Source organism: Bos taurus, chromosome 5, assembly GCF_002263795.3.
Source record: "Bos taurus isolate L1 Dominette 01449 registration number 42190680 breed Hereford chromosome 5, ARS-UCD2.0, whole genome shotgun sequence".
Lineage (NCBI taxonomy): Eukaryota > Metazoa > Chordata > Mammalia > Artiodactyla > Bovidae > Bos > Bos taurus.
This window is the reverse complement of record NC_037332.1, coordinates 60525249-60544363: the sequence shown is the minus strand read 5'-3', so window position 1 is coordinate 60544363 and position 19115 is coordinate 60525249. Positions and strand designations below refer to the sequence as shown.

General features: G+C 46.4%; 2 protein-coding genes across 4 annotated transcripts in view; one reads left to right on the top strand and one right to left on the bottom strand.

Annotated features, from left to right (window-relative positions):
* The window catches only part of CDK17 (cyclin dependent kinase 17), a 138841-nt gene extending 120080 nt beyond the window's left edge, over positions 1–18761 (top strand). The window contains exons 18-19 of the mRNA XM_059886962.1: positions 16925–17127; positions 18033–18761. Of these exons, the coding sequence (XP_059742945.1) occupies positions 16925–16984 (60 nt within the window). The 3' untranslated portion in view covers positions 16985–17127; positions 18033–18761. The remainder of the gene's footprint in view (positions 1–16924; positions 17128–18032) is intronic.
* ELK3 (ETS transcription factor ELK3) overlaps positions 1–19115 on the bottom strand; it is a 70079-nt gene that overhangs the window by 6015 nt on the left and 44949 nt on the right. Inside the window, exons 3-5 of one of the 3 annotated variants that reach the window (XM_005206678.5) lie at positions 11102–11881; positions 2302–2424; positions 1784–1858 (exon numbers count right to left, since the gene is read on the bottom strand). In XM_005206678.5, coding sequence (XP_005206735.1) covers positions 1799–1858; positions 2302–2424; positions 11102–11881 — 963 coding nt within the window. In that variant the 3' untranslated portion in view covers positions 1784–1798. The remainder of the gene's footprint in view (positions 1–1783; positions 1859–2301; positions 2425–11101; positions 11882–19115) is intronic. The other 2 variants (NM_001081542.1, XM_010805210.2) reach the window with 2 other exon arrangements.

The following is a 19115-nucleotide window of genomic DNA, read 5'->3' as shown; positions in this document are numbered from 1 at the left end:
TTTTATCATACATAGGAAGAGAAGTAATACTCTAAAAGGTACAAAGTTATTTTTCTTTAGTCTCACAGACCCCAACCCCAAAAAGAGGGCCCACGGCCATGCAGCCTGTCAGCCATCCACACATGGTCACATTTTCCCATTCAGGGTTGTGTTCTGAATGGCTCCAGGAGAGAGGACAGGCCCAATTTGTGAAATCACAGTTCTGATCAGGTAGCCATTAAGTGCAGCTTTTCTTCTGCAGAATTCTAAATGTAAATCAGGAGCCACTGGTAAGCAGTGGTTCTGAGTGGGGTTTCTGGAGCAGCAGCGTCTCTAGAATGTATTAAAGAGTATTATTACCAGGCCCCATCCCAGACCTTCTGAATCAGGACTCTGGGGGAGGGAGGGACCCAACCAGGTGCATTTTAACACACCCAGCCTCTGGCTGAGTCTGCCATATGTTGAGAACCATGGGTCTACAGTACAGAACTACAGTCTACAATAGTGACTGAAGGGATGTGCATCCTGGCCAATTCCCAGAGCTCCTGATACCTTTTAATGTGTAGAATCAGTGGGGAGATGAACTACTATTAACTGTTGGGAGTAGTGGGCTAGAAATCTCCAAGAATTCTGGACCAGTAGTTCTGGAGGGCCTCCTTGGGAAGTTACCAAACCCAGCACAGTCTGGTGGTAGGATTTTCAGCAAGGAGGGAAGCGAGAGTCCATTCATTATTCACATGTATCTCAGGAACCTAGAGAGGCCTTGTGTTAGATTCCAGGATTAGGGTAGGATTACAGGCCCCACTGTGGAGCTGACTGACTACGCACCACACGATCCTGTCTGCTCTACTCAGGAACTCTGCTGCTCCCATCTGGAGACTTCCAGGAAATAAGGTCTTTTAGTTTCCCCACCAAAAGATCACCAATCTAAAGCTTGCCTAATTCTGCATTTGCTCACTGCCTTTTGCTATTGCTAGTTTTTGTTTCTTTGCCCGAGTTAAAATAGCTAAGAATCAACACATTGGCTGTGCATGACCATATCTCAGTTTCTTGTAACGAGAAGGAATGCCAGGAAGAGAAACCTGATAACTTAAGTATAGTCACATCATGACACCCTACCTCATCCCTACTAGGAAACCAGAGAAGCAGGATAGTAATCAGAAGCTCTCTAGCTCTACCCTTCTCCCAATGAGACCCTAAATACCAGCATGTATAGCCCCTGGCACAGAGGTGAATATTAACCTTGACAAACAAAATGAACAATAAAGAAAAGCACTGGAGACATGATCTTATTAACACTTTCTCAGACATCTCTTCTCTTGGTGAATTCTGAGGCATCCCTTCCTTTAGTCAGTCAGTGGTAATCGCTGAACATGTTGTGTACCAAGCAGCATGCTAGATGCCAGGCATACACCACAGCAAGCAAGATGCAGTTCTGGCTTCTTGAGGGCCCAGTGTTTAGTGGGGAGATTGTCAGATGAACAGGCAGGACAAAGAGGTTAGTGCTAGGTGCAATGAGAACCAAAGAACGACAGCTTGAGGTCAGCCAGGCTGAGGGGCAGAGGTGAGAGGCAAGGTGAATGAGTCAGACAAGGTCAGAATCAGGAACAGGTGCGTGCACTTGATCCACTTTTGCCTCATTCCTGTCCCTGGGATCCTTTCTACACTCACATGTTCAGACAGTAACATCTTGGTCTGTGAGTCATAATCTTTGGGTCTCCAAGAGGAAATACCAATTTCCACATGATAGCAAGTGATGCTACTGCAGGTTTCTAGTATGGAGATGACTAATGAATGCGCTTACCTAGTACAGGGAGCTTTACAAGACGAACAGCTGAGACTTTTCACTTTTAATCAGATCCCTGGATGCTTCTTTTTTCTATTATAGAACAAGGAAAACTTGATTCTGACTCATAGAATTATGCAGGTAACTTTGCTATTACTACAATGTAGAGTTCACGATTTTTATCTTTATTTTGTGTGTTTACTATATTAATAGGTTAGTATGTTAAAGTCTTAGGAGATTTTATAAAATACAATTTAAAATTTTTTCCTTATAAATTTCTAGTTTTCATAGTTAGTGAAAATGAACAATTGGAGAACTTATTGTTCCACTTATGGATAGCTGACATGTGCACGCCACCTCAATGAAAGTACCTGCCTCTGAAGGTGCCTTTTGCAGCCACGTTAACATGAATTCCTTTTGGAAACTTAACAGTGAGTTCTGCCCTACATTTAGAGAAAATGTTACCTTGCAGGATTTATCAAGGAAATACATCCCTTAGAAATTGCACATGTACAAGTTCATTTCTAAATGCTCACCTGAAACAGCGTGCTTGGCCCTTGCAGCCGGGCAGGACTCAGTGGAGCAACTGGACTAAGGCTGCTCCAGAAATGTATGCTGGACAGCAGTGGACTCGGGGTCAGAAGCAGTCCATTTGGTGTCTGGGAAAGAAAGCACACACAGGATTGATACCTGTATCGCCGGTTCCCGCTGTGGTCAACAGTGTGCTCCGGGCACCAGCCACAAACCAACCTCATCATTTTAGGAAAATCTGACGACGTTATTTCTGCGGGGCTGTGCAGTTTAATTTCCTTCAGTGCTAATTGAGCAATTTGTATTATAAAGAATGGAAAAGTTACCTTCCATAACCATTCTAGTAGAAAACTCAAGTTTGTAACAACTTTTGTCAAGCTGCTTTTTTCAGTTTGCTCCCCCTCACACATTAAACAAGAATGGTGGCACTAGCAGTAAATACTCCACCTGCCAATGTAGGAGACACAGGAAAAGCAGATTTGATCCCTGGGTCGGGAAGATCTCCTGGAGGAGGAAATGGCAACCCACTCCAGTATTCTTGCCTGCAGAATTCCATGGACAGAGGAGCCTGGCGGGCTACAGTCCATGGAATCACAAAGAGTCAAAACATGACTGAGCACACATGAACACAACAATATACAAGCAAATGGGATCCCATGAGAGGGCTTTATTTTTCCTTCTCTATATTAATTTTTCTACAGTGGACATCCATTACTTGGGCTACACGCACACATTTTTAAAGGGCCTCCCAAGCTTCACTTTCCCTATCAACAACCCTTTGAATACTTCAGGATCTGCTGCTAAAATACCCTGTAGCAGCTTCATGAAAAGCTCTGAACTGAGTTTACCAGATTTCACTCTGGATATGGGGCTGATGAGAATTCATCTCCCCAGGAATGGCTCAGAGGGAAACAAAATCCGTTCTTGTCAGATAGAATTTAAAGCCAAAATGCTGGGTTTCCTGGGAGAGTGCCAAGGATGGCATTTGCTTGCATACTCGCAGCAGGAGTCCTGGTCTTCAAGCCAGCTAGAGTGCAGAAGGAACAACCCACCCCCACCGTAAGCCTGCCTGGTTTTTATTCTGAGCAGAGACAAGCTCCTTGTCCAGGTGGCTGTGCATATTAGGGACTAGGAGGAGCCCCTCTGTAGTTTCATGATGTCAATAAGGTGCTCTGTGTAAGAAGGGCAGTGAGGGCACCAGCATTTCAGATTACATCATGCTGCATGCGAAAGTGTTTTTTTTCCCCCCCTAGAATTGGCCTCAGCAGCTTTGTTAATTATCCAGAACATTTGGCTTAAACCTAAATGGAAAGGTCTGTTCTGTTCTGCAGAAAGGAGATAAACATCCAAAGGTTCTCAAAATGGAGCTGCTGAAAAGACTCAAATAATTTGAGTTTTGGTTCCACAGCATTTCCTACATATTAAATGACCTACGAGGTTACCCAAAATACATGTTTTGGGTAAATTTCCCATTTGTTCTAACCCAAGGCAGTTTCATAAACAGGCCAGGCCATCTGGCCTAACGGTTCAGACTTGGCAGTTCTGCATGGGATCTACTAGGGTTCCAGCCTCAGAACAACTACTTATGAGTTAGGTAACAACCCCTCTCTGCCTTGGTTTCCTAATCTATAAAACAGAAAAATGCCTACATGTCTTACATTACGGGATCATCAGGAAGAGTAAATGATCTGTGTAAAGCTGGCAGATTAGAAATGCTCAATAAATGTTCCAAGACTGCTATCAGTAATTAAGTGTATTTGACTAACTGTATTAAAACCCAGCCATGGGAGAAATCCTCAACTGTATAAAGAACTGAGACAGACAGACCAACCCAGGCAGCCAGTACCTTAGGGTTCCTCTCAGTTGTGTGAGTGTCAGGTCTGTAGCTCATCTGATCTGAGAACTAACATTTGCATGTCACTCAAGCCAGGTTCCAACCACAGTATGCCACATTAACATTTAACCGACGTGTTCAGGGCCTCCTAAGCTTTACCTACCAATGAAAGTCACAGCTCTAAAGAGACGGTGAATCCTTTAAACTACAAAACAGCTTTCTCTCTCATCCACAGCCATAAATAGACATCCACTCCTTTTTAACCTTCTGAGCAATATGAGGTATAGAATATATTTTCGTAGTCTAAATGTCATACCCATGTCTGGATTGGAGATGTTTGCACATTTGTTTCTAAGGGATACAGGATGTACTCAGAATATAGTAACCTTCTGTTTCTCCTATTTAATATATTTGAAATGTCTTCTATAATATATGCAAATAAATACCGTAAAATGACTTCATTCACTCCTCTCCCTCCCATCCCTGTTCTGGCTGAAGATTCTATGGCCGTAGGGGAAATTTTTGGTTACTCTTTTAGGGAAAATTTCTATAAAGCCTGGCGTGAGTTCTCTCTCACCGTGGGAGCTTTCAGAGCCTGTCTCTAGAAGCTCCTTGAGCCCTAGACAGAGGCTAAAGAAAGAAGCTACCAGCAAAATGCGTGCTTCCTCTTCCTTCCCTAAAGAATGTCTTAGCAAATGGGGTCTTCTGAGTGGCAGACAGGAACTTCCTGACCCTGTCATCTGCAGGAAAGGAGATGCTCCTGGACCCAAGGGCCACGGGTGTTCATTTTCAAAGGGAAACACCCTCCTGTTTGACCTCATGTCATCTTCCCCACTCGGTTCTTCATTGAATACTGAGTCTTCTAGAAAGCCCACACATCGGAGCTAAACTGAGTGAGCTAATGTCCAGACAGGCCCCTTCCAAGTGCCCTCTGAGCACCAAGATTCCACCTCCTGGAAAGAGACTTCTGTTTTCCCCTCAGCCAGATGGCACGAACTCACCACCTTGCCCAGTCCAGTGTTTATGACTCCGTTTCTATCAACAGTACCACCATATATCTACCCACTCAGCAAATACTGATGGAGTATATAGTATGTATCAGGTGCCAGAGAAACAATAAGACATTGCCCTTGTACTCAGCCCATCTACAACCCAGCATCCCAGGCACGGAGATGCAGATGCCTTCCCCCGTCTCCTCGCCACAACCTCTGGGCACGGCCTGGAGATCCTTCCTTGAACTGACTCTCCTGTTTATCCCCACATTTCCAGTCTTGCAGCATCCAAGCCCCGTCAACTTAGATGCCATTTGGCAACTGCCACCTAAACCAGTCCAGCTGTCTCTGTGTCTCCCTTCCAGTCTATTCTGAGCACCACCACCGAATCAATCACCTTAAGACACCGTTCACAATTTTAGGGAGGAGAACAGTTCAACCTAGGACTTCCCTGGCGGTCCATTGGTTATGACTGCACTTCCACTAAAGGGGGTAAAGTTCAATCCCTGGTCGGGGAACTAAGATCCTGCATGCCATGCAGCCAAAAAAAAAAAAAAATTCAACTTCCCTTGGCCAAAATTCTAGGTAGACCCATAGCAACCTAGAATGTGAATCCCTGCCCCTACTCTGCTCCAGGGGTCCTGACTACCACACAATTCCAATTTAGTAGTTCTTCAGCAATCATTCTAAAACCTCCATGACCCCTCAGCCCATGGTCCCCTGGGCTAGTGCCACTCCACAAAGGATCTCATCTATTTCTATGGTTTTTAACCATCCTGTAACCACCTCAGACTCTCCTTAGCTCCAACTGCAGCTGGGTGTTTCTTCCCAAATGTCCTCAAACTCCACATGGCCCAGACTGGACTTGGAACCGTTCCCCATGAGTTTCTTTCTTCCCATGAAATCCATACTCACCTCTGCTCACCCCTAAAACCTCCACACCCATCACGTGTGTCTGTCAGATCCATCTCCTTTGGCCTCATGCCACTGTCACAGCCACAGGTCCTCACTGTCTTTTCACCTGGAATTTTACAGTCATCTAACTGCTTCCAGCCTCACCCCTCCCTTGCCCATGTCTTCAGAATGGTTTCTAAAACACAGTTCTCACCATGTCACTCAGGCTCCTCCTCCCACCACCTCCTTTACCTTTGGAATGTATCCCCCCCTTACTGAACTACTGCCCTAATGCACAAAGCTGTTGCACATTTTTATGACCACAAAGCCTTTGCAACATCCCCACCCCCAGCAAAGTGAATACCCTCTTCCTTAGTATTCCTTTTACATGTGTATGTACTGTGTATGTACATACATGTGTATGTACTGTGTCCAGGATACTATATTTAACCAACCTAAAAGTAAGTTACAAGCTTCCTCCCAGTTCACAAGGGCTGCCTAATTCATGTTTGCATCCCCAGCTCCAAGCTAAGCCCATGACACAGGACAGGTGCTCAGTTCGTGTTCACTGAATTGAACTACGTGTTCTTCCTCCTGTTCCTAAGGTCCTTCTCTGCACTGTGCTGTCATGCATGTGTACACCTTGTCATAGCTATATCCAACAACAGAAGGTCATGAAAGTAGGCACTTGCCCTTCCTATGATGTGCAAACAATGCTCAATTATTACTGGTCAATAGATTCTAATAAGAATCTTTGTTTCCCTGACTTACACCTTCAGCAGCTCCTACTTTCCCATAAAAACAAATTCCTTCCTCCCATGAAACTCATACTCATGGGACTTCTGGCCTCTGAATTCCTCAACAAGTTCTCTGGGCCCTCTATAATTTCACACCACCCTAAGTTACTAATTGTTCTCTTTCGTTACCTATTGGCCAGTCAGCCTGTAAGTTTATGGGAGCAGGAACTGTTTCTTGCTCACTTCTCTATCTCCAGGAGCCTAGCTAATGGTTGGGCAAGTTGTAGCAACAAACATCTCTAACCTTAATCTCCCATGGATGCCAAGGAAGTCCATGACACTGCCATTTTGTGGTTAAAAAGAAAAAAATCCTCAAAAGGTGACAGTGAACCCCTGGAAACTCCTCGAGTTGTATGAATTCAAATAAAAACATGTATTCAGCAACTTTCAAAAAGAAGTAGAGTCACAAACAGAAGTTTCTGTAGCGCTGAATATGCTGAAATGAAGGAAAAGAGGATGAAGAGGCTACCCTACTGGTACAGTGTAGCTATGGTAAGAGATGAAAAAGTCAAAAGAGGGGAGGAGTCAGCAATCTGTGAAGGATCTACAGAAAAAAACGTGTTCCAGGGTGGAAAGAGAGGGAGAAGCTATCACGGTTGGTTCATCCTAGGCACCCAGAGCTGGGGGAAAAGCAGGAACTTCCAGCTGGAGAGTCAAGTCACGCAAAAGTCTTTCAGTAACATCCTCCACTGCCAAGTTTCTAAAGGACATCCTTCTCCTGCAAGACCAGGATGGAGGAAGCTACAGGCTGGGCTAGGGCAGTGTTACAGAGTGGGATGAAGTAGTGGGAAGGAAAAAACATTTTTCCTTTTGTGATCATGGCAAAAGAGACAGTAAATTGAGAAACCACCCAAAGCCGAGCCAGGACACAGTCTACACTCACCACACACATCCATCTTACTCCCAATTCCCACTTTGTGATTTGGGTTCAAGGTTGTATATCCATCAGTACATACAGAAAGGAGCTTTTAGCATTTCAGTCCTCATCAAGCTGTCTCTACTCAATTAGTGGTAATCCACAGCCGCTGCTAATAAAACAGCCCGGGGCATGCATGCTCAGACTCTGATGGTATGAGTTCATGCCCTGGTGCCTGCACATATCTGAGTTCAACATCTTAGACATCACATGGGAGATGAACAGAGGTCTTAGCATAAAGAAAGGGACAAGTGATGAGCCACTCATCTGAACTAACTACATTGGTGAGAGGGGGAGGGAGAGACTAGACAGGAGAGGCAAATGAAAGGAGGGCCAGATGACACCCAGGTACAGATGAGGCGGAAAATCAGAAGTTCCAGTTGGCACCATTCAGGTTTCCATGATATCTGGCTGGGAGCTAGGAGGGTCTCACATCCCAGCTCCTCCCCCACCTCCCATCTCAGTTTCTGGTAACTCATGCCATCCGAGAGACATTCTGGCTTTTCTAGCAACAGATCAATATGACCTCGGTGGCCAAGCTCCAACTGCCGTACTCTTTGGCACCCAGCTGGCTTTTGTATTCTCATTTTTTTCAGTTCCACATAGTCCATGCTGGGGGCGCCTCTGGGTGATCATCATGTCTGTCTACATTAGTAATTGTGGTTTCTCAAAGGCTCATAATACAGGTCCCAGGGGCTGTACCATAAGTGTTCTCAGGAGTGGAGGCTGTGATGCTGGGGAGGCTGTGGATCATGCTGGGGAGGCTGTGGATCATCATGTCTGTCTACATTAGTAATTGTGGTTTCTCAAAGGCTCATAATACAGGTCCCAGGGGCTGTACCATAAGTGTTCTCAGGAGTGGAGGCTGTGATGCTGGGGGACTGGCAGGCTGTGGATGATTTTTTCATGCCCATCATGTAGGTTGAAATTTCGAATCTCAATTTGGGCCTACAGGAGGTCTGTGGTTTAATAAGGTCCTGGGAGAGAACTGTAACCACCTGACCCTAAGCATGCCAAGACGTGCTTAATCCCACCCCATCTTCCTGCTTCTTGCTGAAACTGATGGGATTATTCGTGGAATACATGACTAAATAAAATGTAAATCTTTTTTGGAATAAATACAAGTTCTTGGGAACTTCATTTTCAGGGTATCAAGTAATTACAGCACACTTTTATCTCTCGTAAAGCTAGCCATGAAGACTGACTGACTGGAGGTGCCCACAGGTGTAAACGCTGCACACAGCACACCCCAGAGGGGAAAGTGGAGTATCTGTGACAAAGCGCTAAGGTGTCACCCACACCCACGCCCAGCTACACACGTCCTCAGCCACAGTGCATGGAGCCCCCCTTCATTCCCCATGTCCTGGTCCAAAACCACAGGGCCAGCCTGAGCCACTCTCCTCCGACACAGCTACAGGGCTGGCATGTGTGCAGAGATGGTGATAACAAACTCCCCAAGCAAGCACAGACTGAAATCAGAGCTGGCCTGGGCCTGGCTCTAGATCTCTCTCCACCTCACAGCTGGAAACACAGGGGAGAGGCCAGGCAGGAGATTCTCAGATTGTCCACTCAGAGCTCAGCTTCTCGGGTCATTTCTCTGAGCCACGTCAGAGGCCGCTGTTTCTGAGCCATTTACTTAGTGGTCGTTAGTCCCCAGCCAGTGGTGCTGACTGAGGAAATGCCCCATTTAGAGCACATGTGCTCATGCTGACCTGTCACCAAGCCCTCGGCCAGCCCCTCCGTGGCAGCATGCTCGGCACCACAGGCTCACAAGCCACGCTGACAGCCACTCCAGAGAAGCTACAGAGAGGAGAAGGACCAAGAGCTGCTTTCAGCTGCCCGCAGACTCCATGGACATCTCATGATCAGGGAAGGCTAGGCATTTTCCTGGCACGTGTGCAGAGAGCATTTTACTTAAAGGGCGTGGATTCTGGAGCAAGTTTTCACCTCTAAGTCCTATTAGCTGGGTGACCTTGGGTGAGTTACTGGACCTCTGCCTCCTTTACCTCTGCTGGAAAAATTGGACATTGACAGTTATCTCCTTCACAGGCCTGTAATGATAAATAACTGAGATGCTGCGTGGATGGTGTTTACAACAGTGCCTGACACATGAGACGCTCAACTGTGCTGCCACTAATGGTGGTGACAGTGAGGACCCCACAGCAACGGGGACAGAGAGCTCCTACCCGCTTCAAGCACGTCCCCACCCTGGCGCCACCAAGTCACATGATTCTGAAACCCGCCAATTGTAGCCACCTCTCTTCCCACAGCCATTATCCCATTTAATCCTCACACAATCCGTCTCACGGATGTGGAAACAGGCTCAGAGAGCAAGTACCCACAATCACATTTCTACCCAGCAGTGCCGCCAGGAACTGAATCCACGTCTGTGACCCTGAAGCCAATGAACTTAACCTCTGCCACTGAAATGCATCCAGTTTTCCAGGGGAAGCAGAAATAGGTTTACCAGTACCTGCCCTGCCTTTGCCAGCTGGACGAGAGTGAGCATCTGAATAGTGTATTTAGAGGAAGAGGCTGCCTTCGTGGTGGAGCTAATGACACTGAAGACTTTTGTTGCTCCCCGAGTTTGCTCTTCCCTCCCCTGTGCCAGGGACCTGGGCTGTCTCAGAACAGCACTGTTTTTACTAAAGCATCTCTTTCTCATCATTTGGTGTGGCCTCTGCATTGCTTTTTAGGGACTACAGGACAGCCCAGCTCCCCACTGATAACTGCAATGCCCATATTGGTTAGCATGTACTTTCTTATTAACAGAAAACAAATGAGTGCCCTCCAAAGAGGATTCTGCCATAAAATTTTCATAAAACCCAAGTGCCTTCTGAAATGTCACTGGCCTGCTCAGCAACTTAAAAGCGTAATGGCTCAGAGGGTGAAGAATCTACTTTCAATGTAAGAGACCCACATTCAATCCCTGGGCCAAGAAGATCCCCTGGAGAAGGGAATGGCTACCCACTCCAGTCTTCTTGCCTGGAGAATTCCATGGACAGAGGAGCCTGGTGGGCTACAGTCCATGGGGTCACAAAGAGTTGGACAGGACTGAGGGACCAACACTGTCAGTGCTCAACTTGCCCTCAGAAATCACTGTTTGGACCTGCTTTGATGGCCCGTGTGCATATTCCACCTTACATCACTCTAGGCCCCTAAAAGAACCCGATCAAGTGTCCCACCACAGCCAATTTCTCTTATGTACACCTCTGTCTGGGTGTGATTTCCCTGTACAGTGCACAGTGACCTTGCTGCAGGGGCCCAAGGATTACCCTCTGAGGGGAAGACAGAAGTTGCCTCTCTCCCCCACTTTTCCCTAAGCCAGTGAGTCTGTGTGCAGCCGGGACGACTGGACTCTACGGCTCTTACCTGGGCAGTGAAGAAGGCTGGGGTGAGGGATCCCGAGGGGAGGGCCGGGCTGTTGAGGGCGATGGAGCCGATGTCGGTGCCGGAAAGCACCAGTGGGGGCGCAGAGATTTCCAAGCCTTTGGGCTTTTTGGCCTTTGGGGGGAGTGATGGAGACCTGGTCTTGGAGCCCGACGACAGGTTCAAGGGCTCCAGGGAATCCGAGTCATGGCAGGCAGCCTCCAGGAAGAGGCTCCTGTGTTCGGAAGGGAGGGGCGAGTTGGGGGACAGCGATGGGGACCGAGACGAGGAGGGCGAGGCGGACGAGATGCTGGCGGCGTTCGGCAACATTAAGGAGGAGATCTTGGCGGACACGGACGAGGCCAGGAAGGCCTCCGACGTGGAGGGCAGGGACACCACGGGCCGGCTGACGTGCTTATCGGTTTTGTTGGTCACAAACCTGATGACAGTCCTGACTTCTTCCGCGGGGGGGCTGTCTTCCAGCTGCTCCTCCAGCTTCTCTGTCTTGATGGCCTTGAGGGGCTCGGGCGGGTTCTGCAGGGAGTTGATGGTGAAGGACGAGTACAGGCCCGAGTGGATGTACTCATTGCGGCTGGCGCTCTTGAGGGCAGACAGGCCGTGTCTGTGCGCCTCACGGCCCTCCGGGGGCACCTTGCACTCGCTGTCCTGCAGCAAGAGGCTCTCCCGGCTGATCTCCACCGCGTGAGGGTCCATTTTCAGTATCTCCGGGAAAGAGACAAATTTGTATACAAACTTCTGCCCGATCACCTTCTTGATGATATTCTGCAAACACAAAAGCAGACATGGAAAAGATGAGTGCATCAGAGAAACCGGCTAAGAGGGTCATTCTTGGGGTTATTTTGCAGGCGGGAGCATCAAAACAGCCTTGATGACACATCTCAGCTAAGGCGTAGTGCGCACGAGACAGAGGGTAAGAGTGGAAGAATCTGAGCTGCATTCCTGCTGCTGTTAAGTCGCTTCAGTCGTGTCCAACTCTGTGCAACCCCATAGACGGCAGCCCACCAGGCTCCTCTGTCCATGGGATTTTCCAGGCAAGAGCACTGGAGTGGGGTGCCATTGCCTTCTCCGGAGCCACATTCCAGGGTCTGCTAATTACAAATGGTGTGACCTTTAGCGAATTGATGGTCATTTTGAGTTTCCTCGTCTGTGAAGTGATTATTATACCTAAGAATATAAAACTCTTGCCATTTGTTAAGCACTTACTATGTCACTGGCATTGCTTCTGCATTGGCTCATAGAATTTGTACCGCAATGCTAAGAGGAAGGGACTATTCAACTCCCATTTTAAAACTTAGGGAAATAAGCTTAGAGCCTTTAAATACCCCACATAGCCACATGGTAGGTAAGTGGTGGAGGCAGCATTTCCCCAACCATAATACAGTATTGTTTTACTGACCTCTGGGGCTTGTGAGAATTCAAAGAAATAATAATGGGAAAGCCTTCTATAAGCTGGAAAGCATTATAGAAACGTAAGTTATTATCACCAAACACCACAATGTTTTCTTAAATCATGTAGTTTTTTTTTTTTCCTTTTTAATTTGCTGCCAAGAAAGCCGCTGGAGGAAAAAAACAAAGTGTCTACTTGGATGTTTAGGACATTCACACAGTATTTTAAGTTAATGTTATCTAATTCTGGCTCTTCAGTTTATGGCTCTCATCCTTAAACATTAGGATGTAAATGAAAACCAATAATCTCTGCAAATTCCGGCCCCCCCACCCGTAGCCCCACTTTGGGAGAATGGACTTCGTTTTAAAGGCTGTACTGTTCTTGAGGTTTATTAGATTGGAACATTAGCAAACACCAGATGCTTGCTGGCGGAGATACTCAAGAAAAACAAGGATGGTCTCCATCGAGCACAGAGAAGTGGCAGCGCCATCCTATGGGAAAAGGACTTCCTTATAAACTGTTCCTCCTACAAGCTGGGTATGAAGGAGGGTGAAAAAAAATCATGTTGGGGTGAAAAAAAATCATGTTGGGGAGAAAAGCTTTAAAGGTAGCTCCTCTTGCACAGTTGGTAGAAATGTAAATTGATAACAGCCACTATGGAGATCAGTGGCCAAAGCATTGGAGCTTCAGCTTGCTGATGAATATTCAGGGTTGACTCTTCTTTGGCCACCTGATGTGAAGAGTTGTCTCACTGGAAAAGGCCCTGATGCTGGGAAAGACTGAAGGCAAAAGGAGAAGGGGGCAGCAGAGGATGCAATGGTTAGATAGCATCACCGACTCAATGGACTTGAGTTTCAGCAAACTCCAGGAGATAGTGAAGGACAGGGAAGCCTGGCATACTGCAGTCCATGGGATAGCAAAGAGTTGGGCATGACTTAGTGACTGATAGGAACTAGGAATAAAACTACCATATGACCCAGCAACCCCACTACTGGGCATATACCTGTGAAAACCACAATTCTAAAAGACACATGTACCCCAATGTTCATAGCAGCACTATTTACAATAGCTAGGACATGGAAGCAACCTAGATGTCTATTGACAGATGAATGGATAAAGAATACAGAGAGAGAGAGAGAGAGAGAGAGAGAAATATTACTCAGCCATGAAAAAGAACGAATTTGAGTCAGTTCTAATGAGATGGATGAATCTAAAGCCTGTTATACTGAGTAAAGTAAGTCAGAAAGAGAAAAATTACTATATTAATGCATATATATGGAATCTAGAAAATGGTATTGATGAACCTATTTGCAGGGACAGAATGGAGATGCCGACACAGAGAATGGACTTGTGGACACAGTAGAGGAGGGGGAGAGGGGGTGAATGGAGGAAGTGACAGACACACATACCCCACCATGTGTGAAGTAGGTAACTGTGAGAAGAAAAAGAAAACCCAAAAGTAGCTCCTACTAAGCACCTACTCTGTCCTGGGTATTATGCACAAGTGATCCCACATGATCTCACACGAACCCACTTGCAGGCTGGAAGATATCCTCCTTATGACATGAGCTCAGAGATGGGAAGCAAGGAGCCACAAGATTACTAATGCTAAAACCTAATCTTATTCCCATTTCCACACCAAGTTTCAGGGAAAGAATGAAAGAGCCAGTTTAAAATTATTTCATATAAAGTTTTTTTTAATGAGATAAAATTGTCATATAACATTAGTTTCAGGTGTACAGCATAATGAGTCAATATTTGTATATATTGCCAAACAACCACCACAGTAAGTCTGGTTCATATCAATCAACAGATTTTTTTGTATGTGATGAGAACTTTTAAGATCTATCCTCTTAGCAACTTTCAAATATATGAGAGGAAATTTAATTAAATTCTGATGTTTCTCTTGTGATCTATTTGGTGTACAAATATGTTTTTGCCTCCCCTCTTGTTACATTACAGCCTGCTAACTTGCCTTTGTCCTCCTTAGATGGATCCTCAAATCCCAGAAGTGAATTTATCCAGCAGTAAGAAGGATGGGTATAATTACCAAGCCACTGAGATTTTTAAGGAGGAATTCCTCAGGGCAGACTTCTAACGGAGGGACACATAAGGTCCCCAAGCAGCACCAGAAATCCCAATAACGCAAATCCTGGTGAAACTTGGCTCAGCACCAGCATACAGGAGGTTCAGACCTGAGTACATGAGATTCAAAGCTGGGCAGTTCCAGTGCCTGGGACCCTGGCCTGCTCCCTTTGATTCCATCTGACCTCTTTCTCACACTTAACACTAGCACAGCTGAAAACCACCTTCAGAAACTTCAGAGAGATCTGATAAGCCTAAAGCCCCTGGGCCTAATGGGCAGCATCTCTGCAGGTGACACACCAGGCCTGGGTATACAACTCACCCAGGAGAAATCCGTTCCCAACCAGGAAAGGGTTAAATAAGGGTGTCATTAGTGCCACCTGACCTATAGATATGGAAAGAAAGCATCTTGCCTGGTGTGTTCCTCTGCTAGAATTCTAAGGTATTTTTGCTTCTCACTCATAATATTTTTCTCCCTGGGGCAAAACTTCCTTTTATTCTCGGCCAGGTTGAACACTCATCTAAATTCAGTGAATCATTAGAGCCTAGATAATTACATAGAAGAAAAGAGAAACTGTATGGGCTGAATCCTTTCTTCTGGCAGGTCTTATAAATTCTTTAACAGAACCAACCTTTAATTTTATATGGGTATTCAGAACATAATGTCTGAAAGGGGATTACACTCACAAGTAAACCAAGAAGTCACGGGGGGCTGTGACAAAAATAATAAACGTAGTTGGAAATTGAAAGGCAAACTCAGAGAGAGAGCTGGGCCTTGATGTGTTAAAAAGAACGTAAGGGGACTTCCTTGGTGGTCCAGTGGTTAAGAATCCGCCTGTTAATGCAGGAGACACAGGCTCGATCCCTAGTCTGGGAAGATCCCACACGTTGTGGGGCAACAAAGCCCATGGGCCACAATTACTGCGCCTGTGTGTCTAGAGCCCACGAGCAGCAACCACCGAGCCCTCCCTCTAGGGCCTGTGTACCACCATGAGGGAAGCCACCACAGTGAGAGGCCTGCTCACCGCAACTAGAGTAGCCCCCACCCACCGCAACTAGAGGAAGCCTGTGTGCAGCAGCAAAGCCCCAGCACAGCCAAAAAAGTGTTTTTAATTAAACAAAAAAAGAACTCAAGGAGTAAGGAACAATCCACATGATGGTTAACTGAGAAATAAAATAGTGGCTAGTCATAAGATCAGAGAAGGCAGTGGCACCCCACTCCAGTACTCTTGCCTGGAAAATCCCATGGACGGAGGAGCCTGGTGGGCTGCAGTCCATGGGGTCGCTAAGAGTCGGACACGACTGAGCGACTTCACTTTCACTTTTCACTTTCATGCATTGGAGAAGGAAATGGCAACCCACTCCAGTGTTCTTGCCTGGAGAATCCCAGGGACGGGGCAGCCTGGTGGGCTGCCGTCTATGGGATCGCAGAGACGGACTCAACTGAAGCGACTTAGCAGCAGCAGCAGCAGCCATAAGATAGAGTGTCATCCATCCATGAAAAGGAGTGAAGCGCTGTCACACGCTACAACATGGATGCATTCAAGTGAGTTCTGCTAAGTGAAAGAAGCCAGATTCAAAGGCCACATATTTCACGATGGGATCTATTTATATAAAATGTCCAGAATAGGCAAATCTATAGAGATAGAAATAGATGAGTCATCTCCTAAGGGGTGACTAGGTGGGATGGAGGCACTTAGGGGTGCTAGTTAAAAAATCAGGTATTTGCGGGGGATGGTGGGTAGTGAAAATGTTCTAAAGTTGATCATGGTGATGGATGTACAACTCTGTACATAGGCTCAAAGGCATGACTGATATGCCTTAAACAGGTGAATTAGATAGTATGTGACTAATACTTCAATAAAACTGTTTTAAAAAAAAAAAAAAACATGAATCTTTTCCCCCCAGCTTGACTGAGATATAACTGACGTAGAACGTTGTGTAAATTTAAGGTGTATAATGCGATGATTTGATACACACACACACACACACACATGTATATATCACAAAACATTTACCACTATAAGGTTAGTTGATACATCCTTCACCCACATAATGACCATTTTGTCGTCAGCAGATTTAAGATCTCTCAGCAACTGTCATTATACATTACAGTACTGTTAACTCTAGTCAGCACGCTCTACATTAGGTCCCCCAGATTTACTCATCTCACTGCTAGAAATTGGTACCCGATGACCCGCATCTACCTGGTTCCCCACCCCAGCCCCCTGGTAACCATCAAGCTACTCTGTGCTTTTGAGTTCAGCTTTTGTGGATTCCACATATAAGTGAGATCATTCAGTATTTGTCTTTCTCTGACTTATTTCACTTAGCATGATGCCCTCGAGGTCCATCCAGAACATAAGGAATTTGAAGAATTTTGGCATGCTTAAAGGGAAGATGGTGGGAACGTTTGATGGCTGGATGGCAGCTGCCATGACCTGCTAAACCCCACTCTGAACAGAAAGACAGAGATACTGCACAGGCCACTGAACTCAGCTGAAGCAGTCAGAGCCCTTCAGTAGCTGCTGCCTTGGTGAGGAAAACCAGCTGGACACCGAGAGGGCTTTTTAGGGAAAGGCGACACGGGGACAGGGATATGGAGATGATAAAAGGAGCTGACCAAAGGAGAAAGAAACAGTTTCTGGAAAGAACCAGGCTGGGTCTTGCTTCTCTAGAAACTAACAGGAAAGATGGATTCGATCTGGCTACCTGGACAATTTGAAACCTCTGCAAGGATAGAAGGCTTGAAAGGGACCGAGGCAGAAAGAGGGGAGGGTGGGATGTGTGAAGGAAGGCAGAGCCTGCAGGCCAGCTGTTTAGGAACCCAACTCCACGCTGGAGATGTCTGCTAACAGGAGAACCTGTAAGGAAAGCCCCCGACCAAGATGTTGAAGGCCAGTGATCCAGGTGGGTGGGCAGACTGGGAGAAGGTGCATGCCTGGCAGGTGAACTGACAGCCCCTTTGTAACGTGACTTCAGCACAGACCCCAGGATGGTGTCAGTGGCATGTGCGTCTGAAGATCTTTCTGTAAGTCTCCAAAGCAAAGTTTCCTTGCATGAGTATAGCCTGGGAGGGGCTTGCTGAGAAAACACACAGTATAGGAAAATAACACTAGATAGTATTTGCTGACTATTAGGTGTCAGGCTGTGTACTAAGAACTTGACCACCCTCAAGTCCTTGAATCCTCTGAAGAAGTGGAACTGTTATTACTCCCATTTTAGCGATGGGCAAACTGAGGCTCAGAGACTATAAATCATCCCCAATCACAAGCACGTACTTGGGGATCAGACCCCAGAGCCCCTGGTCAGAACAGAAGGTGACATAAGACTTGGGCTAACTGACACAGCCCAGAACATGAGAGCACTTGGGTATGGGCTCTTATTATGAAAAGTGATGAGAATATTTAGAAGTCTGTTTTTTCCACCCCTTCCTCCCAGGCTCACAAGTATTTGTTGCTGACGGTTGCCTGGTAACCTGACAAACGCTGTCTGTGTCCAGCGGGGCTGAGTGACTCTCCCAAGCGCGGTTTCAGAGCAACAGTTGCACACATCTGCTTCCCTCCACGTGTAGGGGACCAGCCTCCACTTGTAACTTCCCATCAAATGTGCATTCTGTGTGAGGTTACAGGCGGCAAAGACGGGACCAGCTTCAGCAAAGGGGAAAAGCAACATTCATCCAGTACACCCCAAGAGGCAGTTCCAGCAGAAGTAGAAGCTCAGGTCTCCAAACCACTCCCTTCATCGCCACTGCCCAGTGGGTGTTTTAAGACTGTAGGAGCCTACAGGGCAAGCAGTCCATCTGGGTCAGCACCATGGTCGCCTTGTGCAAAGAAATCCTTCCAGAAGCACCAGCCACCCCTGGTCCTGTGAGAGCCTCCCTAGGTTACTTCACCCTAACAACATGGATGATGCTGAGAGAGTAAGTCCCATTTCCACTTCCCTCAGCACTGCCTGCTGCCCTGACAGGTTCCAGGCTTACTTACACAAATAGGTGTGTCCATGGGTGTGTTCAAATATGTACCCTCATGCCCAACTCTGCCTGCTCCTCCCACTGAAGAAGAAGGAATTTGTGTAAATAATCCCCTAGAGTGGAGAACTCAGACGTATGTTTATTAAGTTCCATAATTTTTAAAAAAATTACAGGGTAATAAAGAGATGTTTGTGGAAGTTTACCTTCTTCATTTTGATGTTATGAAGGATAATATTAAGTTCATTACACATTTATTGAATGAATGACTCTCACTGTGGATAGAACAAACCCAGGCAGGAAGCCGAATGACAGGAACCCCATGACAGACACAATTTTCTGTAGCTAATCCCCAGGCTGGTTAAAGCTCCGTATGAAGCATTGCATATATGTACTGGCATGTGCTTTTTGCTGGCATTTTTTATTGGAAAACTCCCAGACAGACACTGGGAGCTATAAGCAAGGCCCCACAACTTCATACCTTCAGTGAGAGTTTGCTGTTTAGTCGCTAAGTCATGTCTGACTCTGTGATCCATGGATTGTAGCCTGCCAGG